At 38.6% G+C, this 20,519-nt stretch overlaps 1 protein-coding gene across 1 annotated transcript in view; it reads left to right on the top strand.

Moving 5' to 3' along the window:
• Window positions 1-13,791: 13,791 nt before the first annotated feature.
• Window positions 13,792-20,519, top strand: part of LOC149788523 (YY1-associated factor 2-like) — a 44,433-nt gene continuing 37,705 nt past the window's right edge. The window contains exon 1 of the mRNA XM_089974533.1: window positions 13,792-13,927. Within this exon, the coding sequence (XP_089830659.1) occupies window positions 13,902-13,927 (26 nt within the window). The 5' untranslated portion in view covers window positions 13,792-13,901. The remainder of the gene's footprint in view (window positions 13,928-20,519) is intronic.

The raw sequence follows: 20,519 nt of genomic DNA, 5'->3' as shown, positions 1-20,519 counted from the left end.
CAACAGATAGGAGAGAAATAACCCATTTTCTACTATCAACACAGAAGGGAGAAACTAACCCCAATATCTACTATCAACACAGAGGGAAGAAAGCAACCGATTATCTTGTATCAACACAGAGGGAACAAAAAAATCTAATATCTACTATCGACACAGACTAGCCAAGGAATTAGTGTTTATATTCACACTACTCCACACTCACAAATATTCTTTAGTGTAGGGACATGGGTTTTTTTGTTAAGGGGAAAAACACAAACACACACACACACACACACACACACACACACACACACACACACAAATCTATGTACGTCTATGTCTTTAAACTATCTCTAACCACGTCTCTATATCTATGTCTCTATGTCTTAATCACTACCCTTTTTAACCTCGTCGTTTTATGAAATGTGCGCTTTCCCTTAAGAATGAGTAATGTTAAGGAAAACACACACACACACACAAACGTACGCTTGTGCAAGACAAGGACTTTTTGTTAAGATAAAAACAAACACACAAACGTACGCGCGGACACATACACACACAAACACAAACATATACTTACAAACGAACGTACGCGCATACACAAACGAACAGACACACATACACACAAAAAGAAACATACATACATCAGTAAATGAGTCAGTGTTTATAGTCACACTACTCCACAATCACACAAATCGGCAATTTTTCAGTCTATCTTTTCTAGAAATCTGGTTAGCCCTGAAAAGGGCTGTTATTTTGAAACTTCATTTTCACCTGGTTAATGTGTACATCTCCCAGGCCGAGCATCACACACGCAACGCCGGCTCCAATCATTGTCTCAACTGAGTGTTGATGTTGGGAGTGCAGAGGGGGATTGAGTGGCTTCACTATAATAGTTTCTACTTTGATGAATAGAGAAGCCTGCTGTCCATACGACAGTCTACAAAGCTTCCGTCTGTCTCCTGCTGCTGCTGTTGTTATTCTCTCTGCTGCTTCAGACGTCTATACTTCTCAGTCCATTATTCCTGTTCCTTCTTGATTTCACCTTTGAAGACCTCTTCTGTCAGGTCATGGACTACTTTTAACATCCTGACATTCTCTATCTCTTTAGGCTTTGGTATCAGGCATTGCCTGTCACGATGCAAATTAACGTGTGCTTCGTTCAGCTTTGCTAGTCTTGAAGTCATCTTCATAGGTTGACGAGTCAACAATGAATGGTCAGGCTGGAGACCGTCCCACTTTATACGACTCAAGCGTGTACGCAATAGTAAACATTCCTAGGGTTTTCGGGTTGGAATGCTATAGCTTATCTCATGGTGAGGAATAGGGAGAAGTGAAAGAGCATAGATAGTGATAATTATTTTAAAAACAAACCACAAACATTCCTTTTTTCAAAATACAAACTTTTATTTAATCAACAATCAACCAACACACAATATAACAATTCATACAATATCAAATAACGATTTAGTTTTACAGGACACTAATTGTTTGTTCTTGTTCTGGCCATCTGGCCATGACCATTACCTCTTCGTCTTTGTCTTTGGGTTCTGCTTCCAAGAACTCCTTGATCCCTATTTCCAAAAAGGTTTCACTGTTCAAAGAGTCTTCCATAGCTTCTAATAGTCTAGAACGACTTCTCTCAAACTGTTGAATGCTGTCGAATTCGGCAGACAAGATGACGTTCACCGTGTTGGATAGAAGTTCCAGACGCAGTTGACCTCATTTTATGGGGTTGAAATGTCCATCGTCACTGCCTTGGTCTGGAGTGAAATCAAAAGCCCACAAAGCGTAACCTTCTGCATAATCGTCGTAGGGATTGCCGTGGCTGCTTCGTGCAGAGACAAGTATGATCTCAAGCAAATCTTCTCGGTAAACTTCGGTTCAAAAGGTCTTGTATACAAGGTTTTGCCATCACTTCTGACTCAGATCTTGGACACTCTATAGTGCTTAAACTCGAAAGGATTGACAGTGACGGCCCCGTTGAGGGCTTTTTTTTTTTTACTGACGACACCAGCTATTAAACCTTTGGGTAATTGTCCTTTTAACAGATGATCTTCGATCTTGGATTGGAGTGCAGCGGAAATGGTAAAGGTTTTCACTTCCATGCGTCGTATCGGATACTCGGCAGTCATTCTGCTCAAAGTGTGACTGATGTCGTTTCCCACTTTAGGTAACACTTCCACACGTCGCGCGTAGAGTCTGGCTTCTTGGATTATGGTTCTGTACTCGTTGGCGTAGGCCATCAAATGGAAAAGATTACTGCAGAGATTTAGTCTCAGACGGATATCCACTTCGTTCAGCAAATACGTTTCGTGCAACCACATGTCCAAATGCAAACAATCCATCAGTTATAAACTACGTCCTTGCATGATATTCTTTCGACCGTCGTTAAAGCCCACATTGTGCGGATCGTCATCAGCTGTCACGACTGTGTCGTTAAACTTGTCAACACAGCTGTGTCAGGTTTCCATACGACGCAAGCATCTAGATCAGTGTTCTTGGCGTCTTTCCCGTACGTGAAGAGATTTTACAGGTACGTTCGGTAAGGTAAGTATCCATACTGCTTCTAACGAGTTTGTTATTTAAATACAAATCCGTTTCACTGAACAAGGAACGCATAAAATTGTTGACGGGAGCTACTCTAGCATCGGCTCCAGGAGCAGTGTCATGCGTTTTGATAATTTTGACTTTCAGGTACAAGTAACTATTATTCAGATCTATGTAATATTCGGGCTGTCCTTTGATTTCAAATTCGATGGATGCTGAGGTCGTCAAAGAGAAGACAGGATGAAATTCTACCCATTGGGATTGTTGCATCGTCATCATAGTGGGTGGCATGGACAAGAGGTCCAGTTCTCACTTGAAACATTCGCTAGACTCTTGGTGCATCATTTTTTCTCTCTCTCGGAGGGTTAGTCTTTTTCTTGGTCTTTCTAGCTCTGTGTGTGTGAAGTCCTCTGGTGGGGTGTCTTCGTCGTCTCTTTCTGCCTTGTCCTTGCTGTGGTGTCAGGGAAGTAGGAATGTCTGACAGGACAGCGTCCAGGGCATTTATATAAATTTATCGTCGGCCCAACATCTCTCTGCCAATTTGAAGCAAGACACTTTTGCCTGCTCCCAAGAAAGCTTCTTTGGGGTTTTGTTTGTCGATGATGACCTTTTGGAGAAATGTTTTACCGTATGTCAACGTGGCATCTTTCAATGCGTGCAGTCCTCTTTTCACCATCGGTTTCAAAACGATGGCCACTGAACGAAACGCCGATTTCACCATATCTCCTAAACCATGTCCGCGCTGTCGAGCGACTCCTCGGTACACAGGATACATGACTTACAAGTCGTTTGAGAATCATTCTTGAAAATGGAGTTTCACCGTGACTTTCCCTTTGGTGAATGGAATATTTTGTCCCGGATCTCCTTTTATACCAATAATGACACTGTTGAAATACACCTTATTGACGGGAAGATAATGAAAATGTACAAATTCGTGGTGAACGTGATAGATGTTTATAGGTTCCTCGTCATTAGCCCCGGCAGAATCCACTTTGAAAGTAATGACTCGCAGTAAGGATGCATACGTTGTATTCCACCACATCAGAGTACACAAGGATCAAATTTAGTTCTTGGTTGAGTTCTACAGAGGAACGGAAAAACTTCGCAAAAGTCAAGTTGTGGCGATGGGTAGCATGATTGTCCCCACCCAAAATGTCAAACTATACAGGAGGAAATGTAAGGACAACGTTTTGCCATCCGAAAATTTCATCAGTAGACAATGAGCTATTTCATGGTATTCGAGGGAGACACTTTGCTTGCCTTTGTCAAACAGCGCATTGAATTGGGAAGCAATCGTGTCCACCAGATGTTGACCGTAAAAATAAGAGCCTGCAGAAATGTTTTCAACGATTGGTGTACCGTGGAGTATCGGGGGACACTATTCGTTTGATAGAGGCATCTACAGTTTCGTTTTCATTCAATTATCATGCACTTGGTCGTTCAGAACTTTGACCAAAAAGTGTTTGGATTTTCAGTAATGTTTTTGCTTTGAGTTTCACTGGTGTCAGACACGATCCCGTCGTCTTCGCCATGAATGCCTTCCACAAACGAGTTGGAATTGCCTTGACTTTCGTACAGGAGACTGTATGCCGATTGCCACTCTTTGCAACACGATCGGTTGAGGTGGACGATCGATCAAATGAGTTTGACAAATTCGGTTTTGTCTGAACCACTCGGTCCAGAAATTTAGGTGTTAAAGGGATGGTGTATATGCAAGGCCTGCCAACTGGCACGATCTTTGTCTTCGTTGATGACTTTGAAAGCGGATGAAGAGGGAGCAGAGACAGCTAAGGTAGCCATAGTGAAGGTGATTCCAATTTTAAAACTAGAAGAGACAGGCTAGGAGTTTTTATACTTTTCAGGACACTTTTGTTTCAAAACATTTTTAAACTGGAACATGAAAGACAAAAATGTATAAAAGCCAAATGGTTAAGTACATCGACAAAATACACATAAAGGGATCAAAGTGGAACATAACAAATCACTGTGCAACATTTTTGGTGACGAAGGTGTGGTGTCCAAGGAACACTTTGTAATGTTCTTAGAGTCTCTCCACCACTTTGCACAGTCACACTGTGTACCCTCTTTTGGAGGTAAAAAATGTACTTTTTGAAAAGAAGCGGTTTTATTTCAGTGCCGTACCAAAATGGTTGGGTCACTAAATCACATATCACACGTCGCACAAAAGTTTCTTCTTGAACCAAGAATAGTTCTTGTAAAGATTTGCTGTAATCCTCTAACTCTTCCGTTGGAATTCGGTGTGATGTGGTCACATTGTAAGTGGTATGAGTAGTATCCAAAACTTTATGAATCTCACGCGATTCATTGATGTCTTAACGATGGAACACTTTGAGATGAATCAATCCTCTGATACCATTCAGGTACCAGTGGTTCCAACATCGGTGCCGAAACGGATGCAATTGTTCTTTGCACTGGAGTTGTATTTTGACAAACGCTTGGTAATTGCGTTCTCTCAGTTACACAGGTAGATTCTGAATGTACTCTTCTAAACTAGACTTTCACAGCAATGTCTTTCTTTTGTTTGAGACAGTAAGTGTACTTTCTGAACAGAGCTGATCGTGCGCCAGTGGCGTATCCAAATTGTTTACTCACTGATATTATTCAGTTACCAGAAGTCATTTTAAAGCGGTTGAATGTTCGGATTCAATTATTTCTTGCGTTTGACTTATTTTGACCAAATCCTGGCAAATGCATTATCTCAACTTCACAGGCGAATTACGAATGTTCTCTTCTGGATTAGACATTCACAGTAATGTCTTTCTTTTCCGGGGGTAAGAGTGTACATTTTGCACAGAACTGATCATTCTCCGTCGACGCATTCAAATAATTTATTCACTAGTGGCCATCGACTTGGAGCCATTTGTTTCACATCAGTGTATCCGTATGGTAAGGTAAAGTGGTTGTGAAGCCGCACTCCTTTGTGGTACACTATTTGATACACTTTTTCTAAGGGCCGACTGACGATATGGTGTGTGGCTATACGTACGATTTTCTGAGATTGGAAGGTGGTCACGTTAACGTCTTGATCCTTTCCAGCTTCCAATACTTCTTTCAATACGCTAAAGTTCACCACTTGACTGGTGTGATAATTGAGAGTAAATCCATTCACATTACACTCGGTGTTCACTTCTCCTTGTGGATTATGGTATTAGTAACCGTGATTGTTTGGACCGCCACTAGTAAAACTTAGAATCTTGTGATCGGAATGCTCGACCATCCAGGCTCCTAAACGGTCCCCTTCGATGTCAGGGTGACGGCGATCAATGCGATCGATGTAGATGTAACTGGCTGTGTCGAAGTACAGGAAGCGATCTCCTAACAATTATAAAGCTTCGTACAATTTTAACTGAGCATGTGCTGTCACTTAGACTGCAATGATGACATTTCCAACATTCGTGGGCCTGTACAAACTCCAATTATTCTTCGTAATTAACCACGATCAAGTCTTCACGAAGGATGTATACATGTTTTATCGTTTTGGTTTTGTTATGAATCATCTAGAAGTAGAGGGAAGGTTTTGTCAAATACTCCGTCTTGGGTAAGCATGGACGTTGTGCCATTTTGCTCCACAAACAATTTAACATCACTTCTGGCAAACGATCGCCGTCCTTCGTTTCTACGAATGTGGTCTAAAGTGATGCCTTCCTGCTCAAAGTATTTCTTTTTCAATTTATTTCGGTCTTTAGTAGTGTGGCACCAGGAAGGATAACCACTCTCTTCTCGTTTCAGTTTCAAAAGGGCATCCACGTAGTCTGCGAACATGCATTTCCGAGTCTCGTCGCCGTTGAAGTACTGTTCTGTCTTGGGAAAGTGGTATATTTCGTACACTTTTAACAACTGGTTTCCCAGGCCTAAAGCTTTGAATAATTTCACGCTGACCCACGTTCCTGTCAAGGTGCGTTCTTCCTGAGTGTGCTGACAAGGTTGGTCATGGTTGCACGTTTCGGCGTAAGGGCGACACAAGAGAAAAATCATTTTTCTCTGGAAATGGTGAGGTAAAACGGAATGGTACAGTCTGTGGGAGGGAAGACTTTACATTTAATCAATTCTCCGTATTGTCGAATGTTGTCTAGGTCGATGTGTTCCGTTAGCAATTGTGCGTGTCCTGTAGTAAAGTGACAATATTTCATTCGGTAGGATTCAGCGAACGTACGTTCAAGTATTTGACTTCTTCTCCTTTCTTTTCGTCGGCGTGGTACAGCAAACAGGTGGCAATCGTCCGTCTTCCATACAAAATGTCCCGCTTGTTCAGAGAGTCCACCAACTTGTAACTTTCCACGATACGCTTAAATTCAGGATCAGTTTTCTAACGGTGATCGTACTCGTGTTTCCACATTCCACCACTTGATATCCTTGCTGTTATAACTTTAAGAGAAGCGTCGCTGACAAGTGGCCTCGTACAAGTCTACCATGATGCGCTGTAAAAATTGAATTTTAATGTACTGTTGAGGTTAGCAGATCGGATATCCGTAAAACAAGCATCCAATAACCTCGTACACGATCTGAGTGTTCCCTAAGTCACAGACCTCCACGGAATACGTTCCGATGGTCTTTTCACCTCCTTCGTTTCGGGCGTGTTGGATCCATTTGTCTTCCTTCTCACACAAGTAATGTAGCCAGCGAAGAGCTTTTACCGAGTATTGACGTTTATCAAAGTTCGTCGTTTGAGGGCGGATGACAGCCAGGATCTTGTCGGGCATGAATCGCTTGCGGTACAATAAGGAACACGCTTTGGCAATGGTGAAGGCTTTTTTCAAGGGTAGATCCCTCAATGCTCCGTGAATAATTCTCGAAATTTTCCACAGCAACGTCCTAAAATATCCACGTCCGATCGACAAAACTTTAACAATTCTTCCTGAAAGTCGAAGGGGTCCGAGGCGTGAACGTAGTATCAAGGGTAGAAAGCTTCTCGCTGTTCAGTGCGCATGCTGTCGGGGTCGTAGTAGTGATCCTCGTGCAAATGGGGTAGAACGGTATGTTGATTGGCATCGGTATTGAAAAAGTGCGGAAAATAACCTTTGGCCATTTCTGTCATTCCAAATATTTAGGCTTTCTTTCAGATGGCATGGCCAAGTAACTCGCTGAATCTTTAATTGTCACTTGTCCCACTTGCATGGAAATGAGTTTGCTCCGTTCAAAGTCACTTTAGGACGTTTGGTGCTTTGTTTCGTATAGTATTTCAGAAGAAATTGTCCAGCGTACCCCGAGAAGTAGTGGATCATCACCGTGGCACAGCATTGCAATCTCCGTAACGTTCGATGTCCTCTTGGCTCCATGTCTCATCGATTGGGTCTAAGATCCGTTGGGCAAAATCGGTCAGCGTTTTAAGTCCCCAAAAGATTTTTTTTTACGTCCTCCAGGATTCTTGCTACAGTTGGGTCAGCGAATAAAGATATGCTTTTGGATGCACTTCTCGCAAGCTCGATGAGCCACAAAAAAATTAGGAATGTGAATGCCAGTCTCTTGTATGCATTCGAAATCGAAAAAGATGAAATTGCCTTTCTTCTTCTGGTCATCTTCCTTCTCCTCCTCCTCTTGTGGGGGTTGGTATTTTTGAATGTAGCATTCGTGTTCCAAGTCCACGGTTTGGTGACAAATGTGACATCGTTTCTTTCCTGGACCTAGTTATGCCTTGGCACAATTGGTACGTATGACTTGTCCACAAGTAGAACAACATTTTAGGAGTTGGCAAGCACTTTTCTGCTGTGAACCGTGCGTCTTGAGATGTTGTTGGTAACATGCAGGGCTCATAAAAGTTCGCTGACAAGCTCGGCAATGCACTAGTTATTATCCTTCCTCAAGTCAGGGTTTAGAAGCCAAACATCCCTCACATTTCGATCCACAATGCTTGTGTTGCTCACGATTGTTATAGCCAAAGTCACATTTCTTACAATAGTAACTGTACCCGAGAAATGTGGTAATACTGGTAATGGTATCGAAGTGTTCATCGTGATGATAGATGTATACGTAGTTTCCGTCTTTAAAATTTTTGCCTCAAAATAACAGAGGTCCTCGCACTTCTTGAGGGTGTACTTTCAATTTGTAGCAAAGACGTCTTGCAACTTTTGCATTTCAGGAATGCAACATGGTGTGTCTTTGGATAGGCCAGTTTACTGTAATAGGAGTTCTGCTTCTCTTCGCTGTTTGGCTCGGTTCGATTTTTGAATAATTTACCAGGCTCTTTTCCATTCTGCCGTGTCGTTCTTGTCGGCATACGTTCATCGCACCACGTTGACGCGGGCTAAACACATTTTGTCTTGAGGGTTATTAATTCTGACAATACTCGTTTTGGTGCTATTAACGTCGTCCACCAATAACACCTTTTTGCGTCAGGTCCCTTTGGAAAAAGAAACGTGTGCCACGTACAGTGTCGCTTTTCCATCCGTGATGTGAAACTTGTCGTTGGACTGCTGTACGTGTTGAATCGTGTCGATAACTTTAAAAGGTGTCAAATTTGATGGCTGTTAAACTCTATCCAAACAGGGGACTTCAGACTGTCGTTATAAATGGAAATTGTCAAGCGATTATCTTCGGTGGCTCGACATATTTTATTTTTCAGTGTGGTTAGCAATGAATCCCACAAATCGGTGATGAACTCTTCTGCTTTCTCCAGCGGTGCGTCTGACTTGAAATCTTAAAATTGCACCCTGTACGTGTAAGCCGTAGTTCTAAATTTTCAAGAGGCGCGTTTATTTGTCTCTCGAAAGGGGTAGTACATTTCAGGCATTACAGGTGGTGGACTTTGGTTTGGTGTTGTCTCTCTGGAACTGTATTCTGGCTCACTTATGTCATCTTCAAAATCGCTAGCATGGATTTGAGCCAAGACGACTTCAGCTACTGTGCGAGGCGATAGGTCACGTTTCTGCCTCTTACTTTTTTCTCATTTCTTCACGAAATTATGCGATCGTTTTATCATGATTTCAAAATGTAAAATGACTACATTTTAAACCTCATAGTCCTCTATATATTAATGTAAGGCCAGTGTCTTCCTTATATAAAGGGTCAGTGTCTTCCGTCAAAGTATTCATTTCACTCCAGAAAGAACAATGTAAGTGTCTCTTGGTTTTGAATTTCATAATAAGGACTTACACTCATACATGTACATCATGTGAGATAAAGGATTTGAGTTTTATTTGATTTTGGCAAACATGGAGTAGTCTCTTTTCGAGAGAGGTGAGTGGCCCTGAAAAGGACGGTTGAGTATTTGGGGTTTTGTGGGGTTTGTTAGTGTTAAATACGAAAGACGTAGGAACTTAATGAGCTTTAACTGCCTTGTCCCTTTGTTACGGCCAAGGCTTTTTTCTGGACCTGCTACTGTCGATGATTTTGTAGAAATCACTAGCGTGGGTGTCTCAGGCGTATTTGATTGGACTGTTTAGCTCGGGAAGGTCTTTCTCTCCTGGGTCGTATTAATGAAGTCTGATACATTTCTTTAACTCTGCCAAAATGTCGAAGACTACCGTCACCGTTTGACTTTCACTGTCCTCCTTCTCTCCTAGACCTTGTTTCTTATCTGCTTCTTCTTCTTGTCGTTTTCTTCTTACCTCTACTTCTTCTCGCTTATTCTGTTGAATGAAAAGTCTTGTTCTGCTTCGTTTTGCTGTTGCTACAATTTCTTCAATTCTTCTCTCTTTTTAAAATCCTCGACGTACGGTAAGGAAGGAGACAGCATAGACGGTACTGGTACCGGAACAAATTCTTGTGATGAGGGAAAATCCGCTAAATCCCAATTAAAATCGTTCTCTTCTGTAAGTAGAACCGTGTTTGTTTTCGTAGCCGTTGCTATGCCATCACTCCTCGTCTCCACAGCCGATGCACCCTTGTTTATGGTCCTCGTAGTTTCCTTCACGTACTAACTCTGTTGCATTGATTGACTGTGCACAGACACTAGCGCACCTATATAGGGGATGTGACGTCACAGGAAGCTCTCTTCGGATTGGAAGACAAACTGTGACTGAATTTTGTAACACGTGTTAGGATTGGTGAAAGAACTCAACCGTTTCGATCTGCTCTTCCACTATAAATAACCGTAGCTCACCTCATTCCTTTCACCTGTTCTCGTCACAAGATGTGAACTTACGTAGAATCGTCTACCCTCGTATCGCCGATGCTCTTCAACCGGGACTATCCCATGCATGTCAAATCATCATGGGTTATCACCAAGATGACTGATACATCTCTTTGGCAACGAACAATCTGTGTGCAGAGACAAGGCTGTCTGAAGAGAGTCTTAATCTACGGTTCAAAGTTCAGACGAAGTTTGAGAAATAGAAGATGATCCGTGCGATCTCCTCTGTGTTAACTGCTTGGTGTTAACAATAAAAACAGCCTTTTGCATGGCCACTCCATTGCCTCGAAAAGATACATATTCTCTCTTGCCTAATTTTTTAGTCTGTTGCATAGTTGTTAGTGTGATAGATTTATGTTCATAAATCTAAGTATGTGTAATATGTCCTTTTCTCTGTCTCTAACCACGTCTCTTTTCTCTTTGTCATTGTCTATATGTCTATGTCTCTATGTCAATGTCTCCAACCACGTCTCTGTGTCAATGTCTATATGTCTATGTCTCTAACCACGTCTCTATGTCAATGTCTTTATGTCTATGTGTCTATTTGTCCCTAAAATAACACGTATTCGGGTCACCCCCTTGCCACACTGGTCCACCCATTTTTGTCCGTAGGGTACAACCGATCAAATTTAACATAGAAGTTCCATTATCCGTTGTTAGCCCCCATTCACATCATCTGTGATTTTTGCTGCAGTTTTCCCGGGTTCTCCCTCCACCAATTATACTGTACGCCATGTATAGCCTATTATGTGCTGAAAATTGACGTTAAACCCAAAACAACAAAAGCAAAACTATCCTTAAAGTCCACATCTGAAAGATAGTTGTTGTTTGCTTCTCTCATAGAAAAAGAATTTAAAGTGTTCAAATGGTTTTGATGTAATCAAATGCAAACAAATCCTTTGTAAGTTCTGTGCATTAGATATACAAAAGAAATTCTTAATTTATATATAGGCTTTTTACATCAATGCAAACGGCTGACTCAGCAACAATTCTTGTCGACATTGACTACTTAATTTACATCAATTATTGGTTACAATATTTACAAAATTAAGTTAACAAAAGGAACCACTAAAATGAATAAAATTGTATTATTACAAAACTGACTCTATTTTGTGCGGTGAAGGTCGTTTGACGAGACAAATTAGCCATATTAAATGACACGGTGCTATCAAGTCTGTTGTTGTCTTTGTGATTCAACATTGTAGACTGGACGCTTACTCAAGATATTAAAACAAATACCCCCATGTGATATTAAATAGTATTTAAATATTTGTGTTGTACTTCTTTATTTCTAACTTTGAAAATTTGTCTCCTACATGGTTCATGTATTTTGCAGATATGCTTTATTTTCTTTGATCCTATTGTCATTTATTGCATTATAATATTAATTAAATATAATTTCCTCGCTTTTAGCTTCATGCTTTGAGATTTTACTTCAATTTTGAGATTACTTTTAGAAGAATTTAATTTATGTGTATATGTTATGCCTTTCACGCAAGCTTTAATACTTAGATTATTTTAATATATGTGTTTTTGTGTAATGTGGCTGTATAACGTGTTATATCTTTGCTAATTTACACAAAGTAGCCGTGGCCTGCCGGAGACCAAAAAATAAACACAGACATCCTAGTCATGGCGAAGTTAACGCCAGTGGTGATAAAGAATCTGTACGGAAGTCCAGTTGCAGATCAGTTCTCTTCCCGTGGCCACTCATTCAGTGATGTAACACTTATTGCAATTGCTTACAACCCCAACTGGAAAAAAATGAATCTTACTGCATTTTGCCTTCTAAGAACATTAAAACCAAGCGGTTTAAACCAAGAAGTCTAGAAAAATATAACCACACATAAATACAGTCATCTTTTTGCAGCCGGTACAGTTTAATTTAAATAATTATTTCAATTTGCTTGTTATTCACACAATAAACTATAAATAACAAATAGACGGCGATATGACTCATTGATTTCTAGGTCAATATAATATATTTTTCAGCATTAGCAAACTAAACCGATCTTGTAAACAAAGAAAAAATAGTAGTAAACGTTTTATAACAATAAACTATTATTTTTGAAGAGAAACAACAATAAATAGGATGTAATGCGTTTACATTGTCTCGTTATTGAGAAAAAAATTACTAATGAATTTAGAAACGGACTATACGCTCGGAACTTTCTAGAGAATCCGTTCGAGCGGCAAGTTGACAAGTTGGATAGCAGACGATAAAGCATGTGTGGGAGATCTGCTAGGAAATTTAAAAACTTGGATTAAGATGCGGTATTGTACGTAGGTAAACATAATGTATTTATTATCATGATTCTAAAAGATAAATATTAGGGATTTTTTTTCTTCTTCTGGGTTACAAGTTCCAGAAGGTCATGGAGTGGGTCTTCATTTTGACATTTAGAAATCGCAATTTCATATGCGTTTAGAATAAAAATGTGGGATATTTTTGCACTTTGTGAATATCATTTTCGGCAATTAAAATACGATCGTTCTTTCTTGATACAAACTGGATATTCGACCAAAAGTAATATGTGATCCAATGTGTACAGATATGATGTATCGTTGCGCAGAATTACACAAAAGTAATACGTGATCCAATGTGTACAGAAATGATGTATCGTTGCGCAGAATTACACGGCAACCACGACAGGCCGACACATTCAATATATATATATATATATATATATATATATATATATATATATATATATATATATATAGTCCATACATCTAAGTTACAATATAAATGTAAAGTAAAAGCATTGTAAACATAAAAGAACTTACATATATCATACTTGCAAGTATACATCTACATCTTCAACAATTATCTGCGCCCTTCATTGTTAAGAATGAAATTAAGTGGCACATAGTTGGTAGACAAGAAAAGAAGAAAAGAAATAAAAACATCTAACCCAGAGCTGGAGTTTTGTTTTAGCATGTACTGAATCCAAATTCTGTTATATTCACATGTTATTATTAATTAACGTGCACAACTTCAACATTTGGAAAGAAATTAATTGAGCGTGTATGTTAACCTATTAATTTTGTCGATGCAATAGAGTAGCCGTTTCAAGTGTAAGGGTAGATACATTATATGCAAATACACATTTTTCACTCGGATTCCCGCGATAAGACGTCAGAGAATATTGTATATTCATTTAATACGGTTGGTTTATTTAAGCCATGTGACTTGTTCAGCCGCCATCTTGCTGCTTATTGAGTGTGAAACTGAAGTCGTATTCTCCATCATGTTCGTCTGTTAAAGGCGATTTTGAGGCTAATGGAGGAAAAAAGGACCTCAGGAAGGTAATAAAGTTTACAACACATACAAGAGCAAAATTTCACTGATACGCTTTCATTCTTAAAAGAGCCAACATGGCTTCATCATTGGGACGTGCTTATCTTGTTTTTGTTTACGAAGGAGTATACACGTATATGCGTGGGTCTGCGACTCTCTTTTATAGTACTTTAATAAAGAAGTTGTATTTGTTATATTTTGTGCCGTAATATCGTTAGATAGAACCTTAATTATGCTAATTTAATGCCATGAACATTACAAAATTAGAGTAACATTGCTACGAAGCGTGCATAGTATATACCTGGGCCTGTAGTGTAAGGTATAAACGGACCATTCTATGCTCAAGGTATTTTGAAAAATGCATTTTCAAAGAGAAATATTAACTGTTTTTGGATTTATCGTAGTCTCATTAGAACATATATTTTCCCCCATAAACTCAGAGATATTACGACAGGATATGTACAAAACGACGGCTGTACAAATATTGATATAACAAAATAAACGTTCGTCCAGATTTCCGACTTTGTAAATCGTTTGCTCAAGTAAGGGGAATTAACAAATATTTAATAAATAAAAAAAAAGGATTTTGTTTGATAATTCCGTACAATAAGTTAATGTTATGGTATTAATAAATTTGTATAAGAAAAAAGACGTGCATTCAAATTTTGTCCACAGTACTATAATTTGGAGTAAAATTGTCTGATTGTGCAATAGATTCACATCACTTTTACTCCAAAGAAGAAGCACATGCTGAGTGAATCATTGTACTATCCATTGTTTCCATTTCACCGTTATTTGTTCCTTAACACACAGTAGTAAATTAAAAATTGTGACCAGATTTATTAACATTTCATCAAGATGGCAAAGGGTTAAGTCATATTTATAGCAAGTTAGGTGGGCACTGAAATTCACCAAAAAACCAATCCAGAAATTTATACCTTGTAAGATGGTGGCCAGTCCTATTAAAATTACATATCTAGTGTTTGAAAAGTTAGAATTTGTTACATGATGTGCTGATTTGAGCCCTTAGAATGTTGTCACAAAATATATGTACAGGTAATCTACAGGTAAAACCGGTTATAGTGCGATTCATTATAATGTGATGGCAGCGTGGCTCATATTTTTTAATTTAAGGTGATCTTTCTTTTTAACATCCTAAAAACATGCTCTCGGAAAAGCTGATTATTCGCATCCCTGTCAGATTATATGATCAAGAGGTTAGTTAAAATTTATGACATTGACATTTCTATGCACATTTTCTTTAAGCAGGTTTTTCTAAAAATTTGTTAGCATGATCCCGCTTATATGGCAGTGTTAATCTTTGGACTCCAAGCATCGCATTATAACGGGTTTTACCTGTACTACTTTCATCATGCTGACAAAGCATCTTCCAATTTGGATTACAGGCCTAACCAATGTTCCCACTAAGGTGCGCAGCCACGCAGCTCATTAGATAACCCAGCGCAGCAGTTTTAAAATTCCGCACACAAGTTTTGATGGCAAACACCAATGTCTACTTTAGTGGTGCATTCATAATCGTAGCATAACATTTTCATTGCAATAAAGTATGAAAACTATACATGGTTTCTGAGCAATCCATCTTTAATAAAAAGGCATTATTACAAATGTGTATGTAGTCAGTAACTTAGTTACAATTTACTGTAACAAATGTTTCTGAAAATGTTTTGCTCATGTGGAAATGAGGCTGCTCAAACAACTGCCAATTCTGCGCACACAGGAAGAATATCAGAGGGAACTTTGGGCTTAACCCAGTTATTTCAAAATTCAATTTCAGGTAAACTGCTCCGGTGCCCTAGTGGTTAGATCAGAGGTAGGCAAACTTTGCAGTGCAAGTGCCGCATACACAAATTTACACCTTGTCTCGGGCTGCATAGTTCATTAAGTAAAATAATTTTAGGTTTTTCTAAAAAAACATAATTAATTTTCAGTTGTTAATATGTTCTTAATATTTGAAAACTTAAACTTCAAAAGCACATTTATTTGATAAACAGTGTAACATAAACAGAGTCTGTGCGAATGATGACTTGTTCCTAGGCCGCATGAAAACCCTTGGCAGGCCACAAGTGGCCTGCAGGCCATAGTTTGCCCACCCCTGGGTTAGATAGTCTGCCTCGGATGTGGTAGGTCATGGGTTCGATCCCCGGTCGAGTCATGCCAAAGACTTATAAAAATGGTGCTAACAGCTGCCTCATTTGGTGGTCAGCATCAAGAGGTTAGTGTTAGGACTGATCGGCCTGGTGTCAGGATAACGTGGCTGGGTTGGAGACGATGCTACATGTCTGCGGCATGATGCACCAGTGCTAGACATCACTATAAACTGCCACACTGCAGACATCATAGCGATATGACTGAATAATTGTTAAAGCTATGTTAAAAACCCAAATCCCCCCACCCGCACATACATCAGCAAAAATTGTTAAAAATAGCTTTAAAAATGGTAAAATTGTTGCTCTCTATTAAATTGTATGTTCAAAGCACTTGTTTCATTAAATCAAAGATAAAATACAATTTGATACAAGATGATCAGCACTTGTTCTCCCAGACAAGGTGGAATTTTTAAAGATATTTTAAGTGTCATTGAGAAATAATGATGAATTTGTATTCCACACGTGCATCCACCTAGAAAATGTGTTTCCCAAGTTGTGATTATTATATATCAATATAGGAATATTTTCATTTTCTTCTTTTCTTGGATATTCTGTTTTATTCTTACTACAGCGATAGAATTTCAAAAGCATATGGAAATGCACATGGCAGAATCAATGCTAAAGTACCTGAACATATTTGGACAGGGCCAACTTGTGATTAGCTATAAACCAGTTGTTGTAGTTGTTGTTTGGGGTTTTAATGCCATTTTTCAGCACTCGATAGGCCATACATGGCAGCCAGTATAAACGGTGGAGGAAAAACCACTGACCCACGAGAAGCTACTGGCAAGCTTCCTCACTTGCCCATGTTAGCCCAATCTGAGACTTGAACCCACACAGACAGGTGAGATGGCAGTGATCCAAAACGCTGAGCACTTCAGACCACCCGGCCACTCTGGACCCATATAAACCAGAATGAATGTCATGTATTGTGATGTCATAATGAAAACTGTGTGTGAAAAAATATTTATGCTGCATACATGTTGTTCGCTTACCCTCCCATTTATTTATGTGTACCCCCCATTCTGGCTAACACAAAATAAATGAATGAACTGACCCTTCTTTCCAATTAAATTGACAGTCAATCACAAATTTGGTGCTATACATGCAAACCTGCCGACCCTTACAATTTTGCTAAAAGTCTTAGGAAAATGACCTGTGAAATACGGACTTGAATAAAAGCAAAAACTACAGAAAAAATTAACTGTTGCCAAAAAATCCAGTAATTGTTTCATCTGTGTTTTTGATTTTTATCTGGATTTCATATTAGAACTAATTTGGGAATGAAACTATCTTCATTTACAGCAGTACCTCTGGCATTTTAAACTGCACTTATTTTTTCATGCGAAGTGATCACACTGATTTTAATTTTGAATTATTTGTTAAAATGGTATTCATCAAGCGATGAATGTTGAAGATGCAAGGGAAAATAAACCTCATAAAAAATGTTCATCAGCACAGAAGAATAAAAAGGAATATCCATATTCTTGTGGATAAAAGCAGGAAGTACACCATTACTTTTATTAGACATCGTATATCAATTTGAAGATGTCTCATGACGAGAAATGTGATTGCTGTCATCATGTGAAATCAAGAATTGCGTCAAACACTGAACTTTTAAATACGTTTTCCAATTTTACAATAGCCGTTTATGATATTGTGTTCCACCTAGTCAAACTTGTGGTAAAAAAATCAACTGCCTTACTGAGACACAGGGTTTTCAATAGATACTTACCCACAGGTTTTGACATATGTAATTTAAATATGGCCCATTTTTGATGCGTAGAAATGACCACTTGTGCATATTTTCGACATATGTAGATTTGGGTTGGAGCATCACCCTTGATTTGCCACTAGCTTATTTTCTTACTAAGTGTGCACTGTCCATAATAAATATATTACAGTCAAACCCGGTTATCTCGATTACGTCGGGGGTGTAAAAAAAATCGTCGACATAACCGGGTCCCGAGATATCCGGGTTCATAAAAACCGGTAATTTTAAAAATGTCCTTGAGCATTACTCCTGTCTCTTGCTGGTGTTTACTGGAATCCCCTCCCACTGCATGTTACAATAAAATAAACAAAACGCTTAATTGATAATAAAATGAAATGAACTAACCTGGTGTTGTTATCATTTATTCCTTTTTTATCATCATAAGTAATTTATTAAAGAAAAAATATATCTATGAACTCCTTATATCACATGTAGCGTATGCATCCATTACTGTAGTGTGCATCACTTATGTCAGATAACACACGACGCATTTTTATAATTGATGTGAATATTGAAAAACAAATCATGTTTGGTTGTACTCAGAGGTTTGAATATGTTATCAGATTGAAAAATGGATCAAAGAAAATCACAAACGAGAGAGTGAGAGAGAAACATCCACCGATTGCTTTCAGGCACCCGCCATTCACGCATAACGCGGTGTTAGGTGCAAAATAACCAAGATTGTATTATATCCAGGTTAATATATGACAGTATCTCGCAGATAAAGATCAATAAATGTTTTTGAAAATACATGTACATGTACATTGACTGTGAGTGCAAATGACACTCCTTTCGCTAGCATGGGTTACAAAGAGTATTTATTAAAGCAAGTTAATGTTGAGTAGACTACTTACCCCGCAGGCATCAATGCGAGTTTGTATCAATTATGATTCCAGATGGCAAATAAATAGATGCGCGGATGGTGAATAAACACATCCGGTAGCGAGCAATAAACTAATTCTTTGAACTTACCGGCAGGATATCAAATACAAAGGTTATTTTATTGCAAAGCAAACCGACCCTGGAAATTGACTTTTGATTCTTTCAAGTGTGCCGATTCTTATTTTCTTTTCTGTTTTTCTTTTTGCCGACTTGGGTTCCCCTTTACTGGTATTCACAGGAATTTTGAAAATAAATTAAAACAATGGAAGCCAATTTTTCTGCCAGACCTAAATAAGATATATTACAAATAAGAAAACAAAACAAAATTAAGAAGACCTCAAGCATGAGAACTAAATTATGGGGCCTCGACTGCCATTGTATAGAAGCCAAGTGCCTGAGATTATCCATTCGCGTGCATATATACGAGCATATATATAGGGTGATATTCTGCCTAGAAATATATCTGTTCTGTTTATTTTCTGTTGACAAGTACATGTACAGTATATGCTGTTTCATGAGAGAGAAAAAAATGTTCCAAAAGAGAAAGCTTTCAAACCAAAACATTGAACTGAAGTATGAAATTTTGCTACAACTTGAAAAAGGCGAAAAGTGTGCTGATTTGGCAAACAAGTACAACATTCCATCAAACACTATTTCAGGCTGGAAGAAAAATGCTGACAAAATCAAAACTACTTATGAACTTGGACAATTTGGTCCCGATAGAAAGAAAATGCGTTCCGCAAAGTTCGATGATGTCGACGAGGCAACACTAAAATGGTTTAAAAACGTCCGTGCCAAAAATATCCCAGTAGATGGCCCTCGTATCCAGCAACAGGCTGAGAAATTTGCAAAAGACTTGGGACACGAAACATGGAAAGCATCACATGGCTGGTTAGATCGTTTCAAACAGCGCAATAATATATGTTTTAAAACTGTGTGTGGAGAGAGTGCATCTGTTTCAGATGTGGCTGTTAAGGAATGGCATAAAGAAGTTTTGCCAAAAATCTTAGACAAGTTCAAGCCATGCGATAACGAAGCAGATACAATCATGCAAGCAAGATGATGATGATGATGATCAGCCTATCACTATCCCAAACTACAGTGAAATGGCTGAATGCATTAAAAAAATGAAATTGTTTGTGGCAAGTGTCGATGGTGCCGAGCATATGTATGAAAACGTAAGTGCTTTTGAATCGTTCGTTACAAATCAGCACCGGAGTAAACAAAAGCAGACTGATATTACTTCATATTTTCTACAAAAATAATGTAGTGCACATTATGATATATTTATGTACTTGTGTGTTTTATAGATGTATAGATTCAAAATGAAAAAAGTATTCATTTTTTTATTCATATATAGTATGCGTTTATTGTACATGTACGTGTAGGTAATTTTACCGTATATTTTTGTATTTCCACTACATTATGTTCAGTTTATAATTCCTAGATATTTTGAAAATATTGCTGACATGTTTGGCTATTTTGTCATAAAATGCTATACAATAAATCGTCATGATATTACGTGCATATGGAGCAATTTCATGACCTGAATATTCAGCCGATCAGCACTTTTCCGTCTGCACATTGATTATTAATGTGTACATGTACATAATATTTCATTACTTGTATCTCCTTGATTGTTGTTTCTTGTATACATGTACTTCGGAACATAATTCATATCTGAAATGTACCTTAAGAAATAAAAGGGAAATGATAAAATACACATGTAGCTGACATCTAAGATTCTGCGTTTTCGTAAAATAAAGTTACATTGTA

This window comes from Sinohyriopsis cumingii, chromosome 11, assembly GCF_028554795.1.
Source record: "Sinohyriopsis cumingii isolate HCF-2022 chromosome 11, ASM2855479v2, whole genome shotgun sequence".
Classification (NCBI taxonomy): domain Eukaryota; kingdom Metazoa; phylum Mollusca; class Bivalvia; order Unionida; family Unionidae; genus Sinohyriopsis; species Sinohyriopsis cumingii.
The sequence above is the reverse complement of the archived record's forward strand: the minus strand, read 5'-3'. Positions and strand labels throughout refer to the sequence as shown.